The 24030-nt window shown below is 33.7% G+C and overlaps 1 protein-coding gene across 1 annotated transcript; it reads right to left on the reverse strand.

Moving 5' to 3' along the window:
* Window positions 1-7354: 7354 nt before the first annotated feature.
* LOC149528297 (cytochrome P450 81Q32-like) lies at window positions 7355-11448 on the reverse strand. Its single transcript, XM_089809484.1, has 2 exons — window positions 10416-11448; window positions 7355-8280 (listed from the first exon to the last, which is right to left on the reverse strand). The coding sequence occupies exons 1-2, from the start codon at window positions 11328-11330 to the stop codon at window positions 7639-7641; spliced, it is 1557 nt and encodes a 518-aa protein (XP_089665610.1). The 5' UTR covers window positions 11331-11448; the 3' UTR covers window positions 7355-7638.
* Window positions 11449-24030: the final 12582 nt, after the last annotated feature.

Raw genomic sequence — 24030 nt, forward strand, 5'->3', positions numbered from 1 at the left:
CGAATATCCTCATGTAGTCCCTCCATGACTTTATTACCGATAGCTATCTTCTCTATACAATCATCAAGCTTATCAAGATCTTCCATTGTATATACATCCATGAGTGTACTATACCTTTGACCTTTTACTGATGTCAAAATCTGTAGGTCTTTTGCCTAGGTATATACCACACCATCAATCCAAAATCTTGGTTTACTATGGATACTAGTTTATCCGCTCTCAACTAAATATGGTGCAACATGCCTAAATTGCCTAGTATTATTTATACACCCTTTTCTTCAAAATTGTCACGCCATTGCTGACATGCTCCCAAAAATGAATCTTATTTTTGGATGCAACCTCTAAAAATGGAGAAATAGAGAAAACCACATGGGAAAAACCCTCCCCCAAAAAGAGGTTAGAAAATCTAGTGAAGGACTGAAGAAGCCTCCAACTAGAGGAATGTCCCATAAAATAGGAACAAAGAGTGATCATGAAGAGCATCACTAAAGCATGAAGAAGTTGCAAATTCTATCATCAGAAAGAAACCGTTGATCTGAAGAACCTCCATGGAAGAAGGCACGAACTGAGCATGTCTATATGGTAGATGATCCATCTCACCGAAATGCATAGGTAGCCAACCACTGCAATTGCCTAGTATATAGGATCAACTACTGAATACATAGCTCACACTATTGAACCATCAAACCAAGGATGCATTAGAACAATAGAATAACCCCCCCTTAATGTAGATGGGGTGAGATGACAAGCAATTGAAATGGTGGGCCAAAATCCTCTACAAAACAAATCAAGAATCATGAGAGAGTTGAATAGATACAAACACCTACAAAGACATAGTCACACTGACTCTACATGGGAAAAAAAGGAAGAGGGCACAAAAATCGCAAACAACTATCCCCCCCATGGTACTTTATAAAACAGTGCAAGTATAACTGTCTCAAAACAATGTTCATGAACCCGAAATGTAAGAGTGGCACTTTATCTTAGTGTGTTTGAATGAAGATGCTTACAAATGATAGCTATAATGATTAGAAAAGGAAAAAAGCTGATACAAAAGATAGTACAACCCAAAACAAAATAACCCATGCCATGAAAATGATCCTTGGACCTGGAACACCTAAGATATCCACCATAGAGCAAAAATGCCAAAAAAATGATAGAAAGAGCATGGGCTAGAATCTGAAGGAAATGATAGCATTTTTGAAAAGTAGACAAAACTAGCTTTCCAAAAATATAACGTTTTCAAAAAATAGACATGGGACACAAAAGATAAGCTTATCAGAATAAAAAATAAAACTTTGGACTTTAACTACAAAAATGAGCAACAAAACTACATCAAAACCTAAAAATACCTACACCACTGCCTCTATCTTAGAACTAGCTTTTTGACACTTCTTTCGGATCAGAAAAATACGTCTGTATGCTCAAGTTATGGCCAAAAAACCATAAGTAGGTCAAAAAGGACCTTGGAGAGCCTACAAGTGATGTTGATGCAGTGCTGACATCATGATAAAGTCAAAAAAATCCTAGCTTGAATTTGATTTCCTAGGGGCCATCGCAGTGAAAAATGATGCCACATGGTAGCCACGTGGTAGGAGGCTGCGCTAGTGGGTGACATGACAGTCCACGTGGCACCCATGTTGAATGGCACCCCCGTATTTGGCCAATTGTCTGCTAGAAAAGTCCATGTAGCTGCTTGCTGTCAGGTGATGGAGCCGCAGAGGGCGATGCAGACGCTGGCAGTGCCATGGCCGTGATGGTTGGAGGGTGGCGGCCGGGCTGTGCATTGCTCGTGGCAGTCCTGTAGTGGTGCGACCTGTTGCAGATGCGCACAAGCTATGTGGCAGCACCCTCGTGGTGGTGTGGTAGTGGCCGCCTGACGACACCCAAAAAATTGATTAAATTTTTTTTTTTGGATCAAATCGTTTGTACTACTACTTGAAGGGGGCCAAAATTTTTTTTCCTAAACGCCCAGAAGCCATAATTAATTTTTTTAATATGAATCTTAACTGTAAAGGGCCTTTTGGATCCAATGGCAGCATCCATTTAGGCCCAACGTGCTCCAAAAAATTGTTCTTCCCTCGAATTGAAGAAAAATGCATAAACAAACTAGGGTTTGCGTCTCCAAATCGTAGTTAAAAAAAACCTTTAGCCAAGAAGCAACAGGGAGGCTCTAATACCATGTAGGAGTTGATAAAATCCTCCATAGCTCGCCAAGATCACCTACATGCAAATAACCTGTCGAAGGGAAACCAAAGAAGGAAGAGGTGGAGCTTGGAAAAACCCTAAACGGACTTGAGAGAGAAGATATTGCAAAACAAGAAAAATGTATTTACAATTGAAAATGAGATGTGTTGTGAGAATACAATGAGAGAGCCCAAATATAAAGGCCTCATGGAAGCTTGTAGAATAAGCTGGAAAGTGCTAGAAGATAAGGTTAACAACTAAGCATATGTTCACAAAAAGGTGGAACATGCTAGAAGGGAACAAACTCCTGTGTTGTCAACAACTCATCACTACAACTATTAAATACATGCATTTAACCTAAGTAAACTCAAACAAAAGAATAAATAAATAATAAATAATTATTTACTCTAACACATATGATAGCCAACCCAAAGGCTTGTTGATTTGACTTTATCGAATTCCCAAGTCACATTAGTGACTCGAAAATATACAATGTTGATACAAACTTGATCATATGCAATGTTGATACAAACCCATATAGAACCTTCAATGATGCTTACTTACATAATGATTCACTTTTTATGTCTATGATTTGTCAGCAATATGCGAATTGCAGGTATGTAGCTGAAATTTTTATTCATTTGTGCAACAATTGATATACAATGAAATTTTTGTTCTTTTTTGCATGATTTGGAATAATGATATGTGCGAACTGAATGCTAAGTGTCTATACAGAGTGCTCCAAAATCATCCGTTTAATACCTTCATTTTGTACACAATATCTTTCTAGTTTATTTCTACTCGCATGCCCATTTCATTTCATATGATCATCTGAAAATTGTGTCTTTTTGTGCCATCATATGATCTTGCCCCACCCATTTTTTCAATTCATCCATTCATTTAGGATTCATGAGCGAATATATATTTTGTCTCTTGTTGTGCCCTTGTGATTTATGTCTTTGTAGTGATCTTTTTTAGTGGAGAAGGAAGAAAGGGAAAATGAAAATGAAGGATCTTTTTTGGCTATGTGTATAATCCCACACACCCATTTGATCTCGAATGATGAAATGTGCACACTGAATGTTGAATGTCTATACATAGTCCAAAATCATCCATTTCATACCTTCATCTGTACACAATGTCTTTCTAGTTTCTTTCTATTCACATGCCCATTTCATTTCATATGATCATCTGAAAATTGTGTCAATCTAAGCTAATTCATTTCTATAAATCATTGTTTTTTGGCTTGCTCACTCATAATTTTTTGTATTTTCTTAGAATTATCTTCATTTCTCATCACCATGACAAGGAAATTTCAACATTATCCTTATTATGTGATAAGGGTTTGGTACGATCTTCTTTATAATGGTTATAGTACTTTGATATATGATCAAGTACTTTGAGGTATAGTAAATTGTCAAAGGAATATAGTTTAGAATATCTATTTATTGGATGGTTACCAATCATATTTGGGTTTAAGAGGTGGTACTTTGTCAATATAAGGAGAAGATAGCATTAATAAGGTTATATATGCAATGTTGTTGACTACCATAAGGTGAATATTGACTGTCCCAAGTTGCAAAAATTGTCATTAAAGAAGATTGTCTGTGATATTTGGTGTCAAGAGAAACTTGAATATTACCTGTTGAATTAAGATAAATTAGTGGTGCATTGATCATGATACATGCTACAAAGATTTATGAATACTAGGAATATGATAGGGATATTCCTAAGATTTTGTGATAGTTACATCTAGGAAGTGAGTACTTTTGAAATATTTAGTTGTCTTTATAGTTGGAAATGAAAGTGTAATTATAGTTACTATAAGAATAAAATCAATTTGTAGGGTTTTGATTTATAAAGATAGGCAATATTTGATGAGAAATAGCTAGTATATTGATAATGTTATAACTCATGGCCCCACCTAGTTTTTCAATTCATTCATTCATTTAGGATTTAGTAGTGAATATATATTTTGTCTCTTGTTGTGCCCTTGTGATCTATGTCTGTATAGTTATCTTTTTTCAATGGAGAAGGAAGAAAGATAAAAGAAGGAAGGGTTTTGTTTACATAATGTGATTTAACCATTTTTTTGTAGCATTTTCAGATTGACTTGATTGGTAATGACACATGCATACATTTTGATGTTTCGTATGAGGTTTGATATTAATATGTAGGTCAACACTGAAGGCATTTTCTTGCAACTAGGTGGAGTATTTTTGTGATTCATAAAGGACTTGAATTAGGAGATGTTGTACTATATGTACAACATCTATGGTATATAATCATTTTCAGTTAGTGGAGTATTTTTGTGATTCATAAAGGACTTGAATTAGGAGATGTTGTACTATATGTACAACATCTATGGTATATAATCATTTTCAGTTAGTGTTATCCATATGCATCTAATTCCACCACTTAGAAGATGTATTTATGATTATATACCATAGAAAAGAAATATGACATGTGAATGAGGATAGACCTCTCACTTAGTAGGGAGAATGGAAATTGAAGACTCTATTGCATGGAATTCTCAAGAATAAGAAACTATTAATTAGAACAAAACATATATGTATAGATCCCAATTGGTAAAGAACTAATATTTTTGAGTATGTACATATGCTATAAGGATTGTTTGTCAACATATAAAATGTTGATTGATATAGGTTATCTTCATCTGAATTAGGTAATTCTACATATTTACTACCTAGCACACCTATTGTCTTCATTGAGACCTTTCCTACAAGGTTATGCTCATGTGAATAAAGTAAGTCTAGTTTCTTTCTACTTATGACATGCTCATTTCATTTCCTATGATCATCTGAAAATTGTGTCAATCTAAGCTCTCAATACATAAATTCATTCATTCATTTGGGATCTAGGAGTGAATAGACATTTTATCTCTTGACGTGCCTTTGTTATTAATGGTAACACTATGTGTAGTTAAGGCTGCTCATATTAGAGATAAAGTTTTTATAGTATGTTGTAAAGAGATTGTCTAAGTACATCCAAGAATATATCAGTCAACAATCAGATAGTTTGTGTTAATGAGCTTCACTAGAAGAAGATATTAGGCCACAATTTTGGATTATGGTAGTATAACGAGTCTACTTACTATACTTATGTTTGCTAATGTTACTATAATGGTATGAGTTTTGGATAGATAAATGGAAGCAAGTCTGTTATCATAGAGGCAGAGTACATTAGAGAGATTGGATAATTTGGCTAAGGTATTGAATTATTTTGACAATTCAAGAACTTAGTAATGTAGGGAAAACATCTTAGATAATTACCCTCACTTACTAGATTGTGATAACAAGTGTTTGATTTATTTGTTACTTATTTTTTTTATCAAGTTGATTGAACAAAGTTAAGGAAAAGGGTATAAAGGGAGATCTTTTTGATATGCGAAGTATGATATGATTCTACTATGTTGTAATAATGTTATGCAACCTTTGTTTATGTTGGATAAAGTATGTTTTTCTGGTCAAAGAAGAGTAGTTATTATATAGGCATGATCAAATACATGGAACACACAAGGACTAATCAGATATTGAAGAAATCAACATAGTAAGTTTTGGTAAAGTCTTTATACCACTTGTGTAAGTTGAATATAATTGTAAGAGCAATGAGCTCATTTTGTTATACAACTCCTAATGGGGTTAAGGCATCTAACAAGGTCAAATAATCTAACAAGGATATATGTACTAAATATATGTATTAGACTCCTCATAGGGTCAAAAACTCTTACAAGGTATTTTTGATTAGTGCATCATTTTGTGGGTACCATTCCAACTAGGGTTATCCCTTGGCTATGGTTTCCCTAGTCAACAAAATATGGTGTTATGAATTTTTGTGGGATGTTCCTTATTTCTATTCAATTTATTATTTGGTTATGCATGTTTATGGTTAATTGTTGAAATTCAAAGTTAGGCATAAAGTGTTGGACCTCTCTCAGTATTCCCTATTTCTAACACTTCACATAGTACAATTTCCAATTATATAAAAAAAAAAGATAGCAACTCTCATACTTGAATCCAATTAAAGAACTAAGTATCTAGATCAAGAGAATTCCAATTTTAGAGACACTCTATCCTTTGAGGGGTCTCTAAAGTCCATTTGAACAAAAGAGATAGAGATGAAGAACTAAGATAAATCAAAAATTTTAGTACCAAGAAAGTCAAATGACAAGAAGGATCATCAAAATTCTGGTTATTCAAAACAAAATTTAAATCATAACATAACTTTCTACCAACCTAGTCAACAAGTTTTTTGTAGAGCAATGAGAAGGGCATTGACTTCCATTTTACGATTGCCTATACTACCAACTCACAAATTTGAGTACTAAAATAGCTCAAAATGACAATAAAGATTATCAAAATTTTGATTATTCAAAATAAAATTTAAATCATAACATTCATTTTATAAATAAATTTCTAACAACCTAATCAACAAGCTTTTTTTGAAAAGCAACGAGAAGGGACTTTCATTTTATTATTACTAGTGCTACCAACTCCAATAGCTATTGAAAAGGGAAAAATGCACATAACTAGAACTATGAATGTTAAAGCCTCCAATCCAAGTTGGGCAACAATTAGCATTATAGGAGCCATCAACGTTAATATTAAATGCTCATTGAGAGAAGCATGAATGATCAACTCTTAGATGCTATAGGAAATAGGAAAGTTTCCCATATCCAAGTGCTCAACAACCATGAGATCAAGAGGAATGAGGATGAGGACTTGACAACAATAGTCTCTTCAGAATTTAGCACCTTTGCCAAACATATTTAACTAGGTGTTGATGTTTCTTAAAAATATGGCCATTCCTCTATAATCAAATATATTATAGAAGATAATTAGGACGAATGCCCTAGACTACCGAAGGAAAAGTGGTAGTTTGAGGACAATCCCTAGCCCAAAACTTAGGTTCCTTATAGATAAGGAAGAACACAATTAAAAAGATAATAATTTGTATATTTATAAAACAAATGTATACATACCATTCAAGTCTACCAGCAGCATACAAAATACAAAAGTAAAATAAAATAATGATTGCAAAAACTTGTGTCTTGAGCTGAAGGATCTTTTACCAGGAGTACATTAGTATTAACTTTGTTACTTTCTACAATTAAATATTCTAACATTCAAATAGCACTTCTATAGAATACATTAAATTCCACAAAAGTATATTATGATATTTTTAGTGACGGTCATAATTTTTGGAAGCAATAACATAGTAAGACAAGCTTCATCAGCCTCTACAAGTTTTCTGGAGGGAAAAATACAGTATGTTTTCCTGGGGCAATCTTTCTATATAAAATATGGAAGGGTCTCATTTATCCCGTCAATTAAGCTGAAACTTATCTATAATTTGTGTCTCTGATCATATGAACAGGATAGTTTTTTCAAATTTAAGCCACACTAGAAAAAAGGGGAGGAGTTCGAATCTCTAGACTTCTTGCTGGTATAGATGTTGGGAAAGACGAGGCTTGATGGTAACTTCCAAAGGCATTGCCCTTGGCATTGTAAAACTGATCCCTTCATTCACATCAGTGGCTCTTCCATCTGGAACGAACCAGTCAAAGCTCTGCAACAATCTTGCAAGGGTTGTTTGTACCATAGACAATGCCAAGGAAGCACCTGGACACCCTCTTCTCCCTGCCCCAAATGGAATCATCTCAAAGTCATTCTCTCTCATTTGCGTGGTATCTATCTCTACTCCCTTCTCCATAAAACGCTCTGGTATAAATTCCAGTGGCTTATTCCATACTTTTGGGTCCCTATGAATTGCCCATGCATTTACCATTAGGGTGGTTCCTGCAGGAATATGGTAGCTTCCCACTGTGCAATCCTGAATAGATTTGTGTGGCAACAACATAGGCGCTGATGGATGAAGACGTAAAGTCTCTTTAACTATTGCTTGTAGGTATGTTAACTGGGTGATATCTGATTCCTCCACCAATCTGTTTCGTCCAATTTTAGAGTCAAGTTCCTCTTGTACCTTTTTCATTACTTGGGGATGTTGCAATAACAATGAAATTGCCCACTCTAGGGCAACTGAAGATGTATCGGTCCCTGCATTTATCATAACCTAACAAGGAAAACAGATAAAAATCAAAACTTCTCAAAAACTTTAGTTAGTTATAATGCTTTGAATATTCAGATATTTCATTGATAAAGATGTTATAATAAATCATATGAGTTTAAACATGCTAACAATTTTTTTTCTGTTCTGTAAACCTCCATAATTTTGATTGTGTTTCTCTTGCAGTGATTGGTTTCTCACTGCAGTGTCTGTTGGTTGCTTTTAATTGGTTGTGTGCTTTGTGCTGTTTCATTGGCCTGTCCCTCTGGTATTTTGCTGTGCTACTCACTGTACATTCTGTTGGTTGCTTGTAACTGATTATGCGCTTTGTTATTTTGTGATTGTTTTATTGTTGTTTTTTGGGCTGTCCCTGTGGTATCTCTCTGTGCTAAATGCTCCTCCTTTCTAATTGTAAAAAGATTCAGTGTATTGTCAAAAACCTACTCAACTTATAAAAACATTTTTTTTCTTACAATTGCTGTCAAGAGTTTCTCATATACTTCCCTTCTAGGCACTGGGAAAAACAGGACATATGTGTTTTGATCCAATTGAGAGCTTGAAGGATCAGATTGATGTAGGTGAGGGAATTCATTCTGTGACTGAAGCCAGTTTATCCTTTGATGCCTTCTCCAATTCAGCAGGTCAGTTTACTGACTATTTTTTATAATTAGATTATCAATCTCAAATAGACAAATTGATAAGTTGATGTTCAGAACATAATCTAAATAGAATATTTTTACCACTCTATAACCATCAACATTTCCCACCTTTTCGTTCTATAACCATCGACATTTCCCACCTTTTCGTTGCTCTCATTTCTTGGGTGTATGAAGCTGACCTCCTCTTTCTCAGTATCTTCATTGATACATCCTAATTATGATTTTATATTATTTTGATTTTCTATTGAACTTATTCATGTTTGGCTGACTTCCTATTTTCTCACGCACATCCTTAGTATCTGTCAATTGTTTCATTTGGAAAATTAATTGTTCTAGTTAATACTCTTTATTGAGCTCATTCGATTTCATGGAGCATTCTCAACCACTTCAAGGATCCAAGAAACAGCATTTATCTTCTGAACCATCTGTCACGGAAAGAGGAAGAAGTAACACTCATAAGCCAAAATTTTGGGAGAGAAAGGTAAAACACAGTTCAATTTGCTCGCATTAGCTGGGAAAGTCTGAGTTATGACTCTTTTCTTCTACAGCAGGGATTTTCTGCTTTTTTGGGCTGGGAGGACTTGGAAGGGTATTTTTACTATTCTGAGGTAGAGAAATGGCAGGTTTTGTTGAATGGGTTTCTGATTGAAATGATATTAAGAGTGAGATCAAAATAATTACGATCCTCTTGTGGTAAACAGAGATGAAAATTTGTAGTAGTGGAAACAGGCCACGTTGGAGAGGAAGTTGTAACAGAGATGGTGATCTTTGCGAGCCCCATATGTGACGAGGATATTTTTGGTTTTACAGAACACAAGTCACCGGAAGAAGCTAGAGGATTGGGTTGAGAATCCCACGAGTGACAAAGGAGTAGATCATCACTTCCCTAAGGAGGAAACAAATGATTAAGAGAGAGGAAAGATATGTACAATTATGGTATAATGGACCTTTTTGTGGACAACATCACACTAATCTAAGAAATAAAGGCCACCCCTCGTAAAATATGAAATGGAAAGCATACCTAAACAACTTAACACAGAAGAGGTGAAAGCACTTTTGGGAGGTTTCTAATTCCCTTAACTTTATTTCTGTTTTGACTGGTTGATGTGCAGATGCAATTGGAGCTAGTATGAGTGATACAAAGAGTAATTGCAGTTTCCAATGGAGGAAGACTAATAAACTTGAAGGAGCTGGAAAAAGAGGAAGAAACCCAACTTGCACATGAGAAGGATCTTTATTTCAAAAAGTGGTTGAAAGAGAGAAGGAAAAGATGTAATGACTTGAAGAGATATCAAATTTTGTCGAAGGGAACACCGTAGCTGGATTACTGAAATTGGAAGGATGTATCTATCATCTATTCTGTTACTCTTTCCTAGATGTTTGATGTGGTAGCATCTTAGAATTGTTATTATGGTTCTTTAGTCCTAATATAAATCAAATAATGATCTCCAGTGTGCGCACGAGATTTTATGAGCAACTTACAAGAGCAGTAGCCTTAATAAATGCATCTTTATCAGGAATTGCTCCAGCGTTATCCTCTGCCTGCGAGATCAGCACATCAATAAAGTCTTCAATTGCTCTTTCCCCTTCTAATACTTTCTCCCTGTGCTTTTCCAGAATTCTCTGCATATACAAGTCCAATTGTGCTTGTACCTTCTTCATAGTTCTCTCATACCCGTGCAAATCAAGCCACTTCAACCAGGGAATATAATCCCCAATACAAACCACACCTTTGAAGACATATGTCTCTTTAATCAGGCGGGTAATCAAATCTACCGAAATACCTGATTCCTCTCCAAAATACCTCTCGTTGACGATCATGGCCATCAGGATGTTAAAAGTCAGTTGGGACAAAACACTTCTCATGTTTATAACGCTCTGCAATTGTGACTGTTGAAACAGATAACTAACTGCCTTAGAAATCTCCTTCATTCTCTTGGGTCTAAATGATTGGATTCTTTTGGAAGAAAGAATCTCAACTACACAGATTTTTCTAGCATTTCTCCAGTAAGGGCCATAAGGAGCCCAGCCCAGCATGGAATAATTGTAAGCCAAATGTTGTCCACGTGCAAACAGAGGGCGAGAAGCAAAAGCCTTGTCATTTACTGTAAAACATTCTTTGGCCAAGTCTGAAGAAGTTATTACCAAAACAGGGCGGCTACCAAATTTCAGATGCATAATAGGCCCATAAATCGATGAGAGTGAATTTAGAATCTGATGCATTGGCCTACGTTTATCTTTGATAAGATGAAGGTGACCAATTACAGGAATAGCTCTGGGGCCTGGAGGAAGACGACCCCTATTCTTTCCAAGGTTTTTTAGCAGAACTGTTGTCACAAGAAAAATTGTTGCGGCTCCAACCAGAATAACTGATATGCTAGAAAATGTTATGTCCATTGCTTCCACCTGTATGCTTGCTAAATCTTATGCAAGCAATAAATATTTTAAATTGCGACTGAGATTTCTGCAAAACATAACCCAAAAACTTTATCCTCTGGTGGTGACTAAAGGAGTCGTCTTTTATCAGATAGTGCACAGAGTCTCCGAAAGATACACGCATACACGCGTCTTTTATCAATTAGCGACAGGTATATGTGTCAAACTGATGGTGAAAATTGTCTGGGTAGATAATACATCAAACATTGTTATTATTAATTTATTTTGGGATACTGTATAAGAAGATTCTCATGCCATGAAAGTTAAAACAAGTACAGCAATTCAGAACAGCAATTGTGAATAATAACAAACAGATAAAAGAATAATGATGTATAGAGGTCAAACAGTTTATGAAGCTTATTAGTTGCTAGCAATGAAAGAATGAACGGTAATGTCTATGAGGCGAGCCTTAGCAGCTAGATTTTTTTTTTCTCTACAGCTTGGATCTTCTGCTGTATAACTTGGTTAGAAATCTGCCATCTTTGTGATCTTTTCTTCTTCGAACAAGTTTCTTTGTGATCTATTTTTCTTCAAACAAGTTTCTCATAATGTTTGCTTTTGATATTGATATATTAGTGTAATTCTCCCTGATATTTTTGTACTCTGAACACTCTATGAATGCTCCTATATAATCTCATTGGTTACAACCCCCTTAAAAAATAACATCTTTTATTTATCACCTTACTGTTTTGTTTTCTTGTCTAAGTTCTTTTAATTAAATGTATGAGAGTAATGACCTCAATGAATGAGGATTGAAATATGAGAAAGTTCTCCGAAAATATCACATCGAACAGTAAGAAGATTAAGTTGAGCTACTTTAAAATACTGCTCAGAAATGGACGAACCAGTGAAAGTGACTCAGAAAGAAATGGTGCAAGTCTAAATAATTAAGTAGGCAAGATGAATGAGTGTAGCAATCTCAACAAGTGTCATGTAATGGTTAAGCATTTGTCGTATTATAATAAAATAATAAATAATAAATATAAAATAATTTTTCAATTAATTAAAAACTTTGTTAAAGTTAAATATGAGTTTTATAATTTATTTTAATATTTAAAAATAGTATTGTATTAAAATAAAAATACATTAATATATTATTTATTTGACCTTCAATTATTTATAATATCATTTTCTAAAATATTTTATTTTTATCATTTTATTATTAAAATTATACACTACTAAATTGAATGATTATAACTACACACTACTTAAAATAATATGAAAATAGATAAGAAATCAAATTAATTCACAATTAAAATTAAATAATAATTGAAAAATAAATAATAAAATATAGTAAATATTTTAAAAATATATAATAGTTTTTTACATCTAAAAATATAACTTAATAAATTAATTTGAAATAAACATTTACTATATTGTATTATAATAGTTTATACATATAGCTAAAAATTTGTTACTAAAGTTGTTAGTTTGTAATAGTTTATACATATAGTTTATAATAGTATATACATATAGGTAAAAATTTGGTATTAAAATTATTAATTTTTTATATTCTAAAAATTGTCCATATAAGAGTAAAACTTTCATAACCAATCACATAGTCAATAAATAAATTTTCTAATTCATTAACTAAAAAAATGTGCATGTAAACTATAAAAAATATTAATTTTTGTACATATTTAATTTTAATTAGTAGAGATTGGTTGGAAAAGAACTATTTAATAACTAGTTAAGAGCAACAATTCAAAAGGTGAATAAAATTTAATTGTATAAAAAATGATAGAGGGCCACACCACTCTAACAACTCACAACCAAGAATGCAACAATATAGAGACCAAGAAAAAAAAAAAAAAATGCTTCACAAATAATTTTATTATTCTTGAAAAATCTTTACAACACCCACAAGATGATATGACTTCTTCAACATAAGAGAAATCCTAAATAAGAGTCTTCACACTTCTAGCTTCTACTTCTCAAACTTGATTAGAAATGCTCATATCCCTTGCTTAAAGAGGCACTTACCACCCAATGCATGACTTATCCACAACCTTCTAGAATTCCACCTACACAATATCCACAACCTTCTACAACTTCCATAACCTTCTACAATATCCACAACTTTCTACAATATTCATAACTTTCTAGAATTCTACCCACACACCTCGATAAATGGAATGACAACCATTTATTTATTTTATTTTTTTCTATTATGCCACCTATGCACCTCGAAAATAGAAATCACTTTTTCCCTTTTTTCCTGTTTTCCATTTTAAATTATTTTTCTTCCTATTTTTGTCACTTTCTCTCTCCTCCACAATTTTTTTTTTTTTTTTAAAATTTAAAATTTAAAATTTAAAATTTTACATTCAACATGTCTCCCCTTTATTTAAGATGCTCTTGCATCAGACTCTCCAGGTCCGAAAAGATGTTCTAATAGCTGGAAGAACATCTTTCGGGATTCAACACATAAATCCCAAACTGGTTCTTCACATATATGTCCTCCAAATTTTCAACTTGCACACTCTTTCCTTTGTTTTTCTTCTTCTCCTTTACATCCACCACAGCTGTTCTATAGGTCTGCTTCCCATGCTGATTTTCAATCTTCTCAAAATCTGCCAACTTAACTCGACTGCCAACACTCAAGTTTCTCCTACCAAGCGCTTCATTCTGCAAAGGAATCAAGGAAAACTTCCTACCACCTTTCTCAATAGTAAACACATTCCTAACACAATCATGCATAGCCCTGCAATCATACTGCCAAGGTCTACCAAGTAACACATGACAACTGTTCATATCCACAATATCACACAATACTTGATCCTTATACTGCCTAATCTGAAAATCAACAAGGCATTGCTCCCTCACTTCCAAAGCATGCTCACCTTGCAACCAGCCAATCCTATAAGGACAAGGATGTCTCAATCTCTTCAAACCAAGTTTTTGAACCATCTCCTCAGCAACAAGGTTATCAGTACTACCACTATCTATAATCACCTTGCAAACTTTCCCACCAGACTTACAACAAGTTTTGAACAAACTAGTCCTCTGACAAGAATCCAATGTCTTCTTACCCATTAGTACTCGTCGAGCCAACAAACTTTCTCCTTCCTCAGGCTGATTTTCCTGGACTTCAACCTCATTCACAATAGTAGCTGTCCTACCAATAGAATATTCAAAAGATCTATGCCCTTCTTGACCACACTTGAAACAATTACCTCTGAATACACCTCCACTTGTCCTTCTTCTTTGTTCCATAGGTTTTGGTTCACCTTCTGCTTTTGGTTTAGCTTGTACCGAACTATCCTGCTTCTCCTTCCCTCGAGAACTACCTTGATTCTTCCTCTTTAGCTTTTCCTCTGCTCTCAAAGCATACTGATAAGCATCCTCCACTGTGGAAATATTTAGCATACCAACCTCATCTTGAATATTGAATCTCAAACCATTAATATACCGTGCTACCTTCTCCTTTGACAATTCTCTATGCCCAGACCGAATAGTCAACTTGTAGAACTCCTCAGTGTAATCATTCACAGTCATATCCTTTTGTTTCAGATTCTGCAACCTCTTAAACAATTCAAGTTCATAATCAGCTGGAATGAACTTTGCCTTTAACTTAGTCACCATCAATTTCCATCTAGTGATCTTCATTTCACCTTCCTCTTCTCTGTCTCTTTGCAGTTCCTTCCACCAAAGAGCAGCATGTCCCTTCAACTTAGTTTGTGCCAACCTTACTCTCAATGGATCTTCAATACCCTCAAGCTCAAACTAGTCCTCTAATTCACCAATCCAATCAATCAGGTCTTCAGGATTCAAAGTACCTGAAAAATTAGAAACCTCCATCTTATGCTTCAGCTTCAATTGAGATCCAGGTCGAGCAAACTGAGTAGTCCTAATTCCAATAGGTCTCTTCTCATGATCACTTCTATCCTCACTAGTAGCTTCAAAGTCTTCGGCAACTTCGTCATATCTGTCTTCAGTACCCACATGCTTAGGTACACCACCCAAAGTACTCACAATTTCAGTAATCATGTCACTCTTCATCAATGCAATCTCTGATTTGACCTCTGCTCTTATCTTCTCTAAGATTCTTTCTTCCATCACTTCACTAAGGTCATCATTTTCCTTGGGGTCCAATCTTCTTGGAGGCATCTTCCAAAAATTTAGCAAACCCTAAACAAATCCACCACTCTAAAAGATCAATCAGCCACAAGATCAACCTTCTTTGCAAATCCTGGTGTAAACTGCCTCACGTTCGGCGATCTGTCCACACACTCAGGAACTCCTGCTCTGATACCACTTGATAGAGGGCCACACCACTCTAACAACTCACAACCAAGAATGCAACAATATAGAGACCAAGAAAAAAAAAAAAATGCTTCACAAATAATTTTATTATTCTTGAAAAATCTTTACAACACCCACAAGATGATATGACTTCTTCAACATAAGAGAAATCCTAAATAAGAGTCTTCACACCTTCTAGCTTCTACTTCTCAAACTTGATTAGAAATGCTCATATCCCTTGCTTAAATAGGCACTTACCACCCAATGCATGACTTATCCACAACCTTCTAGAATTCCACCTACACAATATCCACAACCTTCTACAACTTCCATAACCTTCTACAATATCCACAACTTTCTACAATATTCATAACTTTCTATAATTCTACCCGCACACCTCGATAAATGGAATGACAACCATTTATTTATTTATTTATTTTTTATTATGCCACCTATGCACCTTGAAAATAGAAATCACTTTTTCCCTTTTTTTCTGTTTTCCATTTTTAATTATTTTTCTTCCTATTTTCGTCACTTTCTCTCTCCTCCACAATTTTTTTTTTTTTTTTTTTAAAATTTAAAATTTAAAATTTAAAATTTTACATTCAACATGTCTCCCCTTTATTTAAGATGCTCCTGCATCAAAAAATATGGATTTCTGATAGCTGACTTGGTATGAAGGTAAAAGAATTTAAGCAACATGCTTCTTGCCAATGGTAATTTAATTTTCATTTTCAATAATCTTATTTTTGACGTGAAAAAAAATTTATGTATTCCTTTGGAAAATTGATGATTTAATTTTGAATTCCTTTTGATGTAGGAAACTTTATAGTTTAATAATAAGTGCTAAATTTTAATTAGAATAAAAATTTGAAAAGAAATAGATATAATTTTGTAATTTAAAAAATCAAAATCAAAAGAGGGATTAAACTTTATTAAAACATAAAGAAACAAAATAATATTGATTAACAATTTGATCAAAAAATAAGATAGATTAGGGACAACTATCTCTTATTAATATTATTTCAATCTTACATGTATATTGAAGTCTATTTAGCTGAACAACCAACAACACCAATCCACCCTCAAGGGATGTGTGTAAAATGAAAAAATCAAAGTACCTGCATAATTGAAGAATGTAATTAATTGCCAAAGCGAATTGCTAACTAACATCCATAAGCTCTTGCCTAGTTAACAAGATCACAACTATCTAAGGATCAATCTTAGAAATAATCTTGTGCTAACCATGCAAACAACGTACCTACATTCAACTCACACTTAGCCATAATTATCTCATCTAAAAAATGAATATTTTTTCATCATAAGCACATCACCTCAATCCTAACATCTTGAAAATCCTTCCTATTCCTTTCCAACTAGAGCATGCTTTTAACACCCTAGTTTTAAACTTTGATATCTAGGCCTGATAAAGAAATTTCCCAAATTGTCCCAACATCTTATATTGATTATATTTATAATGTGAAGTCCACGTTTTGCGAGAGTAAAGGTTTGAGGTAAGCTTTGAAGTTGGACCTCAAATTCAAGGTTCAAGGTTCACTTTTGCTGGTTCGAAGTTCAGATTAAAACACAAGCTTTCAGTTCAAATATGTCAGTTCATTAGTGAGAAACCAAGTTTAAGATGCAAATTTTGAATGCTTCAAAACTCGGCTTCATGGTTCAGATTTGCAAATATAAAGTGGGTTCAAAGTTTAGAGTCAAGAGATAAAAAGAGATAAAAAGAGATAAAAAGTGCAGATTTAGAATTACAGTCTCACAACCCAAGTTCACTGGTTCAAGATTTGAAGTTCAAATCTAATGATTTGAAAATGCAGATTTGCAATGATCCGTGCAGGTACACTAAGCCCAAATTCAGAGTTTCAAACATGTAATGATGCTAAAACTCAAAGGCGAAGTGTTCCTAAGATATGTAGACTGAATGGAAAAATCTATGTTTTCTCATTGCGTTGGTAGACATATTTATCAATATAACAAAAGGGTAAATGCAACATCCATTAGTAAAATAAAAAGATTAGAACTTCTGTGCACTTATGGAATGAGTTTGTTATTAATGGCTCAAAAAATGTTTTAAAGCTATTCAATTTAGGAAATGTCAACAATGTCATGATGTTTGCATATTCCAATCAACGAGCTTTTCAATGTGCACCGAATCATGGATAGCATGATATATGCAAATTGCATTTTGGTGACAGTAGGCCCATGACACACTTGACATAAACAGGTAAAAATTGATGCAAGGATTCAAAAGAAAATGATTGAGTTTGCATGAATCAATGACATGGTATAGAGATCAATTGAGATTTGGTTGTATATTTGGATCAATAGATGTCGTGGATGAGTTCAAATTTTCCATTTTTTTTCCAGAACATATCAAAGATTTGCACAGATTTTAGCGAACTTTAGAATGGGGTAGCTTAAACATCACACACCAAGGCTTGATTCTTAGATTAAAAGTGTTAAATAGTCAAACTCAACTTATTTTTTCAGCCTTAATTTCTAGCTTAGTGTGTGATGTTTAAGGGTGATACTTTAGAACACATATATTTCTCAGAATGATAAATGTCTGGAGGCCATATATCAAATACCACCTATTAACGCTAGTCTCATGAGAAGGTCAAAGTGGCAACAATTACATTTGAATAGCTCTATCTTGAAAATATATAGGGTGCTGGTGAGATGAAATATTAAGACTTATACCAAACATGTAGGGGTACCTTATGGAAAGTTTAATTGAAATATCATGTGACCATGTAAAAGTATTAGAAGTAATATTGGGTCATCACAATTGAATGTTATGAAGATATCCACTAAATATTTTGGGAAACACTCGATTTCCAAGAATCAAATATAATAACTAAGTAATTTGAAAGTTCTATACATTGTCAAAGGATAGAAAGAAAAATGGTTCTCCTTTCTGGGGTCTACTAGGGAGAAGGCATTTTATAAAATGTAAATGGTAGCAGGGAATCAAAAGGGAAGTTAATACTTTTATGTGTGAATGACTTGATGGTTTTGTAGGGGCGAATAATCTTGTGGTTATTTTGCTACATATATGAAATAAATAGAAAGTTATATGCATTAGATCTTGTGGTCTAATTATTTATCTTTTTGATTGAAATTGATCTTCTAGTACAATTATTTCTTTCATATTTCAAACATGGCTTTGTACTTTCATGTTAAGTCAATGAACCTATTGGTTTATGTATTCATATTATGTGGATTGACATATTTATCTCCCTTTGATTTCTCTGCAATAGGAAGGGTTTGATGAATGATCATGTGATCATTTGTTGGATTTCCTTTTAATTATTCATTTCTGCAAACACATTCATTTCATGTTGATGAAGTGAATGGTAATAGCCTTCATGTCTTCAAGTCAAAGACATAATCTACATTCAATTCTTTGAATATCTTCTAGTAAGGAGTTGTACCTCACAATCTAGAGGAGAGTTATTAATCCAATGATAACTCATCCAACTATTGGTAGCATTTAAATTCTTCTTCTTGGGCGAATTGAGTCAACTCTTTTAACCATTTTTTCAAAGGACAAATTGATATAGTGGGGTTACCATTGCACAAAAAGACCGATCTATCAATACCCCATACAACCACTCAACTTATAGTACACAAGAGGTGTTTAAGCCCTTATCATGAATCCTGAGGGGAGTGTTGAACAAATTTCCAACATTCTCCCCCTTAGCATTACCCAAGGGTCTAAGGGTTTGAACTTGTGACCAAGCTCTGATACCACTTGTTAGAGTGGGTTGTCATTGCACCAAAAGATTGATCTATCAATGCTCGATACAACCACTCAACTTATAGTATATAGGAGGTGATTAAGCCCTTGTTACGAATCCTGAGGGGAGTGCTAAACAAATTTCCAACACAAATCTATTTGCCAACACGTCTAAGAATTAAGGAAGGACCAATAGCCTAAGAGACATAAAGAAAATAGGTTTTAGGAGGGGGTTACTGCAAGTGATCCTAGAAATTAGACAAAGAAGAAACATGTCAGCAAGGGAGGCCCCTAACACTCCACCAAAAGTGTCAAATCTTCTTGACAAAAGAGCATTAAATGAAAATATGGGCAACAAACTACACAAAACACATATTGAGGGGCCTTGAAATATATACATGCAAAGATTATCCCAAGCAAGATAATGATTGTGAACCACCAAACATTTAAAAAAAATGTACTTGGACTAAGAGAATTTATTCCAAACCTACTTCTCTTAGAAATAGATAATATTGAGAGGGGGGGGGGGGGGTGTGAATCAGTATTCTACAAACTTTTGCCCACAATTGGATATTCTTTATTACTTTACAACATGCATATGTAAGTAAACCAATAATGTTGAACAATAAATAAAACCGTGCATATAGAGAACTCATAACACCATTATTTGTTAACTAGGGAAAACCCGGTGGGGATGATACCCACAAGATGATCCACTAATCAAAAGAATCATGTTAGGGACATTGACCTTGTGAGGAGTCTATCATATACATATAGTATCTCAAGTCCTTGTTAAAAGCCTCAACCCTATTAGGAGTTGCTTTAACCTTGTTGTGAGTTGGTAGAACAATTACAATGTATGCAAGAAGAGCCCATTGCCCTAACATGCAATATAAGTTTCTTCACAAGTATATATATACATACAATACTGTCTCATTGTTGTACTTAGCACCCACTCTGATCATTCATCATATTTAGTATTACACAAAGCTCACATATCACATATATTTCCTTCACAATAGTTCACATCACATATTCACTTCTACTTAGCTATGCAAGATATGATCTTTACTTACACCTTGTAAATTATCAAAACTCTTGATCAGTTAGCCTTGAAGCTTCGATACACTTGGATAATTATAAAAGTAACTCGCATAAACATCTAGGATGTTGGTCCATCATGGTTAAGTAATTATATTGTTTCCAAAATGATTCCTCAAACCGTACAATTCATTTTTATTGCCGTACTATGTTTTGCTTTGTCAATTACCTGTACTAGTAAGTCTTCTGTAGCTAACGCCATACTTTTTGTACATATTTGCACATTGACATACATCATCATGACTATCAACTATCGATCTTCAATTGTACATGTGCTAACTCAGACTTTATTATTCGTACATACCGAAACTATCTCTGTGCTACTGCAAACTGTCCAATACTTAGATAATTTTTCTATCTCTGATTTCACAATGAAATATCAGAATATGTATGTTTCCATAAATGACAACACTCACTCATCTACCTAGCCATATTGCCAACAATCTCCCCCTTTGGTATTGATGCAACATTTGGGAAAATTGACTAAGTTTCAAAATGATGTCATACAATGCAAATTTGTCATAGGATGCCTTTGCTGCTAGACACTCCTCCAATTGCCTCTACAAAATGCTAACTTTAGGAGTCAAATATTCTCCAAGGATACAAAATCTCCTTAATACTTTCTTATCAAAATCAATGTCTCTGATAGCATTGTAAACATTCTCAATTTCTACTTCAATATCCTAATGCTCACATCTGGTTCCTGTAATTTGATAGTGAGTGTTTGAAGCTCACTCAAACTGCCTTTGATTAGGTTATCGAATTCTGATAGGTAATTGTATGACATTTGATAAAGGGCCACACCACCCGTACCAACTCACAACCAAAAAAATGCAACAAGATGGAGATAGAGAGATGACAAAAATGCTTCATAAAGCATCCATTAATACTTGAAATCCATTAGAAGAGATTACATTTGAAGAGCTTACAATGCAAGAACTTCTATTTCTCGAACTTCCTTACAAGAGATTACATTAGAAGAGCTTCACTACAAGAGCTTACACTTGAAAAGCTTCTATTTCTCCAACTTGATTACAAATGATAATAAGCTTTCCTTAAATAGGCACTTCTAACCCAAGAAATTACAAACACAACCAATGTGGGATAAAAGGTAAATACAACTACCTTTAAATAAATATTAAATTCTCACCCAAATACAACTAAGCACCCAACAAATATTAAATACATGATTTATCCAAAACTTTCTAGAATTTCTACCTACACACCTCGATTAATGGAATGACAACTATTTTTCTTTTTTAAAAAAATTTATGCCACCTAGGCACCTTGAAAATAGAAATTCCTCTTTTCTCTTTTTTCCCTTATTTTATTTTTTCATTATTTTTCCTTCTATTTTCTTCACTTTCTCTCTCCTCCACAATTTTTTTTTTTTTTTTTTTCTAATAATTTAATTTTCCCATGCAAGATGCTCCTGCATCAACATTACACATTGTCCATACAATTTATTTCCTTCATCTATGCTCTTCCTCATCTCCTTTATGCAAACATTCAATGTTTGTAAGTCATTTATGACATTTGCGCATACTGTGTCAAACAATGATGCATCATGCTTAGTCTAAGCTTGCACAAAAGCAATATTAGACAAAGTGGTAAACTCTGCATCAAATGATCTTATCATTTCTTTTGCCTCTTCTGAATATTAGGTTATATAACGGTGGTTTGTATTGTCTTCTATATTCTTTCCAGAACTTTTTCCAAACTTCTCTCTAGATTTTTAACAGATTTGTTTTTCTCCAATAACTTACTCAAAGAAGTCATCAGACCCTTATGATCATCATCATCATCATTAGATACCACTGGCAATTTAGTAACTACTATTGTTGAGGTAGCTGCTGGATTGCATGTAACTACTTGTGTAGAAGCAATTACTGGTGTGACATAAGGTATGTTAGCCTCATGCTGAAAGTCTAGCTTCCCAAATTCTATCTCTACATGTTTTAGATTAGGTAAGAATGTTGATTCTTGCATCACAATTTTCCATTTTTATTGTAGTTTAGTAAATTTCCTTTCTTCTTCTTTCCTTTCTTCTTTCCTTCTTTCCACTTCCCCTTTTATTTCTTTCTCCTCCTCTTCTTCTTTCCTTCTTTCTTCCTCCTTTCTTTTCTTTCTTTCTTTCCTCTTCTTTTCTTTCTTCTTATGCTTTCCTTTTCTCATATTCAATCCTCTTCATTTCTCTTTATTGTTCTACCATTTTCTTCTCTTCTTCTTTAGTCTTTCTTTGTCTTCTTCCTCATTATCTTCTTCATCTAAGCTGGAATAGGTAGCAATATTGTCAACAATGTTGGTCCCATAATCTGCAAAAGGATTTTCTTTATCATCTATAGTTATATGAGTATTATCCACTTGCATGGATTCAATCCTAATAACTATGTGTGGAGGTAAGTTAATTTTCTAAGTTTCCTCAACCTCTTCTTCATCATCATTAGGTGTATTGACCTCAACATACACGAGGCTTGCCTTTTCTGGTTGTGCACTCTCCTTGGTGGCTTTTGGCATAGAACACTAGTACAAAAACAACAATATATGACTAAATAAACTACTAATAACTAGAGATATATGTCAAATTTTGATCACATGACTAGTAGTAGTTTATTGCCATACATTTATCTCGTAACCAAATTTATGACTAAAATATTTTAATAATTGATTTGGTCATTTATTGTTATTAATTGGTGGTTTATTTGGTCATTGATTGTTGTAAGATGATTGTGTATTTGGTTATTTATTTAGTAGTTTATTTGATAGTTTATTAGATCATTTATTTGGTAGTTTATTCAATCATTGATTTGGAAGTCTATGTGGTGGTTTATTTGGCTATTGATTTGGTAGTTGATTTGGTACTTTATTTGGTTATTTATTTGATAATTTATTTAATCATTAATTTTTGCATATTAGGACATGATGGAATTGAATTGGTGCTCTTCCATTGAGCTAGTACCCTTTAAAAAATAATACAAAAAATTATCAAAGGTGCATCAATGAGGTTGATTTTGACCCCTTTCTTCATGTTTTCCCACCAAAATTTTATATGTTGATTACAATTTGGTTTGTATTTATGAGGGTGGTCATTCTCAAAAAGTCATCCCTATATATTGCAGTAGATGTCAACCTTATAATTTAATAAAATCTCTACTTATGATTCCTAAAAATTAGGGTTATCTACAAAACATACACTCAAAAAGCTAAAACAAATTGGTCAAACTTTTGAAAGATCTCTACTTATGATTCCTAAAAATCAAGCTTATCTACGAAACATGCACTCAAAAAACTATAACATCTTGGTCAAACTTTTGAAAGAGGAGTTGACAACATAAGAAAGTGCAACTACTATAACAAGGCAATAGAATAAGGCTTTGAATATTGTCTACAATAGCAAGATAGTCAAGTAAGTCTTTGAAATATAACTACAGTAGCAGACACAATACAAGCCAAAAATGCCCTGCAAGACGCTTTATTCTTATGTTAACTTCGGTTGTTAATTTTAAGCCTCTTGAAGAAAAGCCTGCAAAGAAAGGGGTTCAAGTTAGAAAAGAGTTATCA

Source organism: Cupressus sempervirens, chromosome 11 (assembly GCF_028749045.1).
Source record: "Cupressus sempervirens isolate cs-2001-9-10 chromosome 11, ASM2874904v1, whole genome shotgun sequence".
NCBI classification, from domain to species: Eukaryota; Viridiplantae; Streptophyta; class Pinopsida; order Cupressales; family Cupressaceae; genus Cupressus; species Cupressus sempervirens.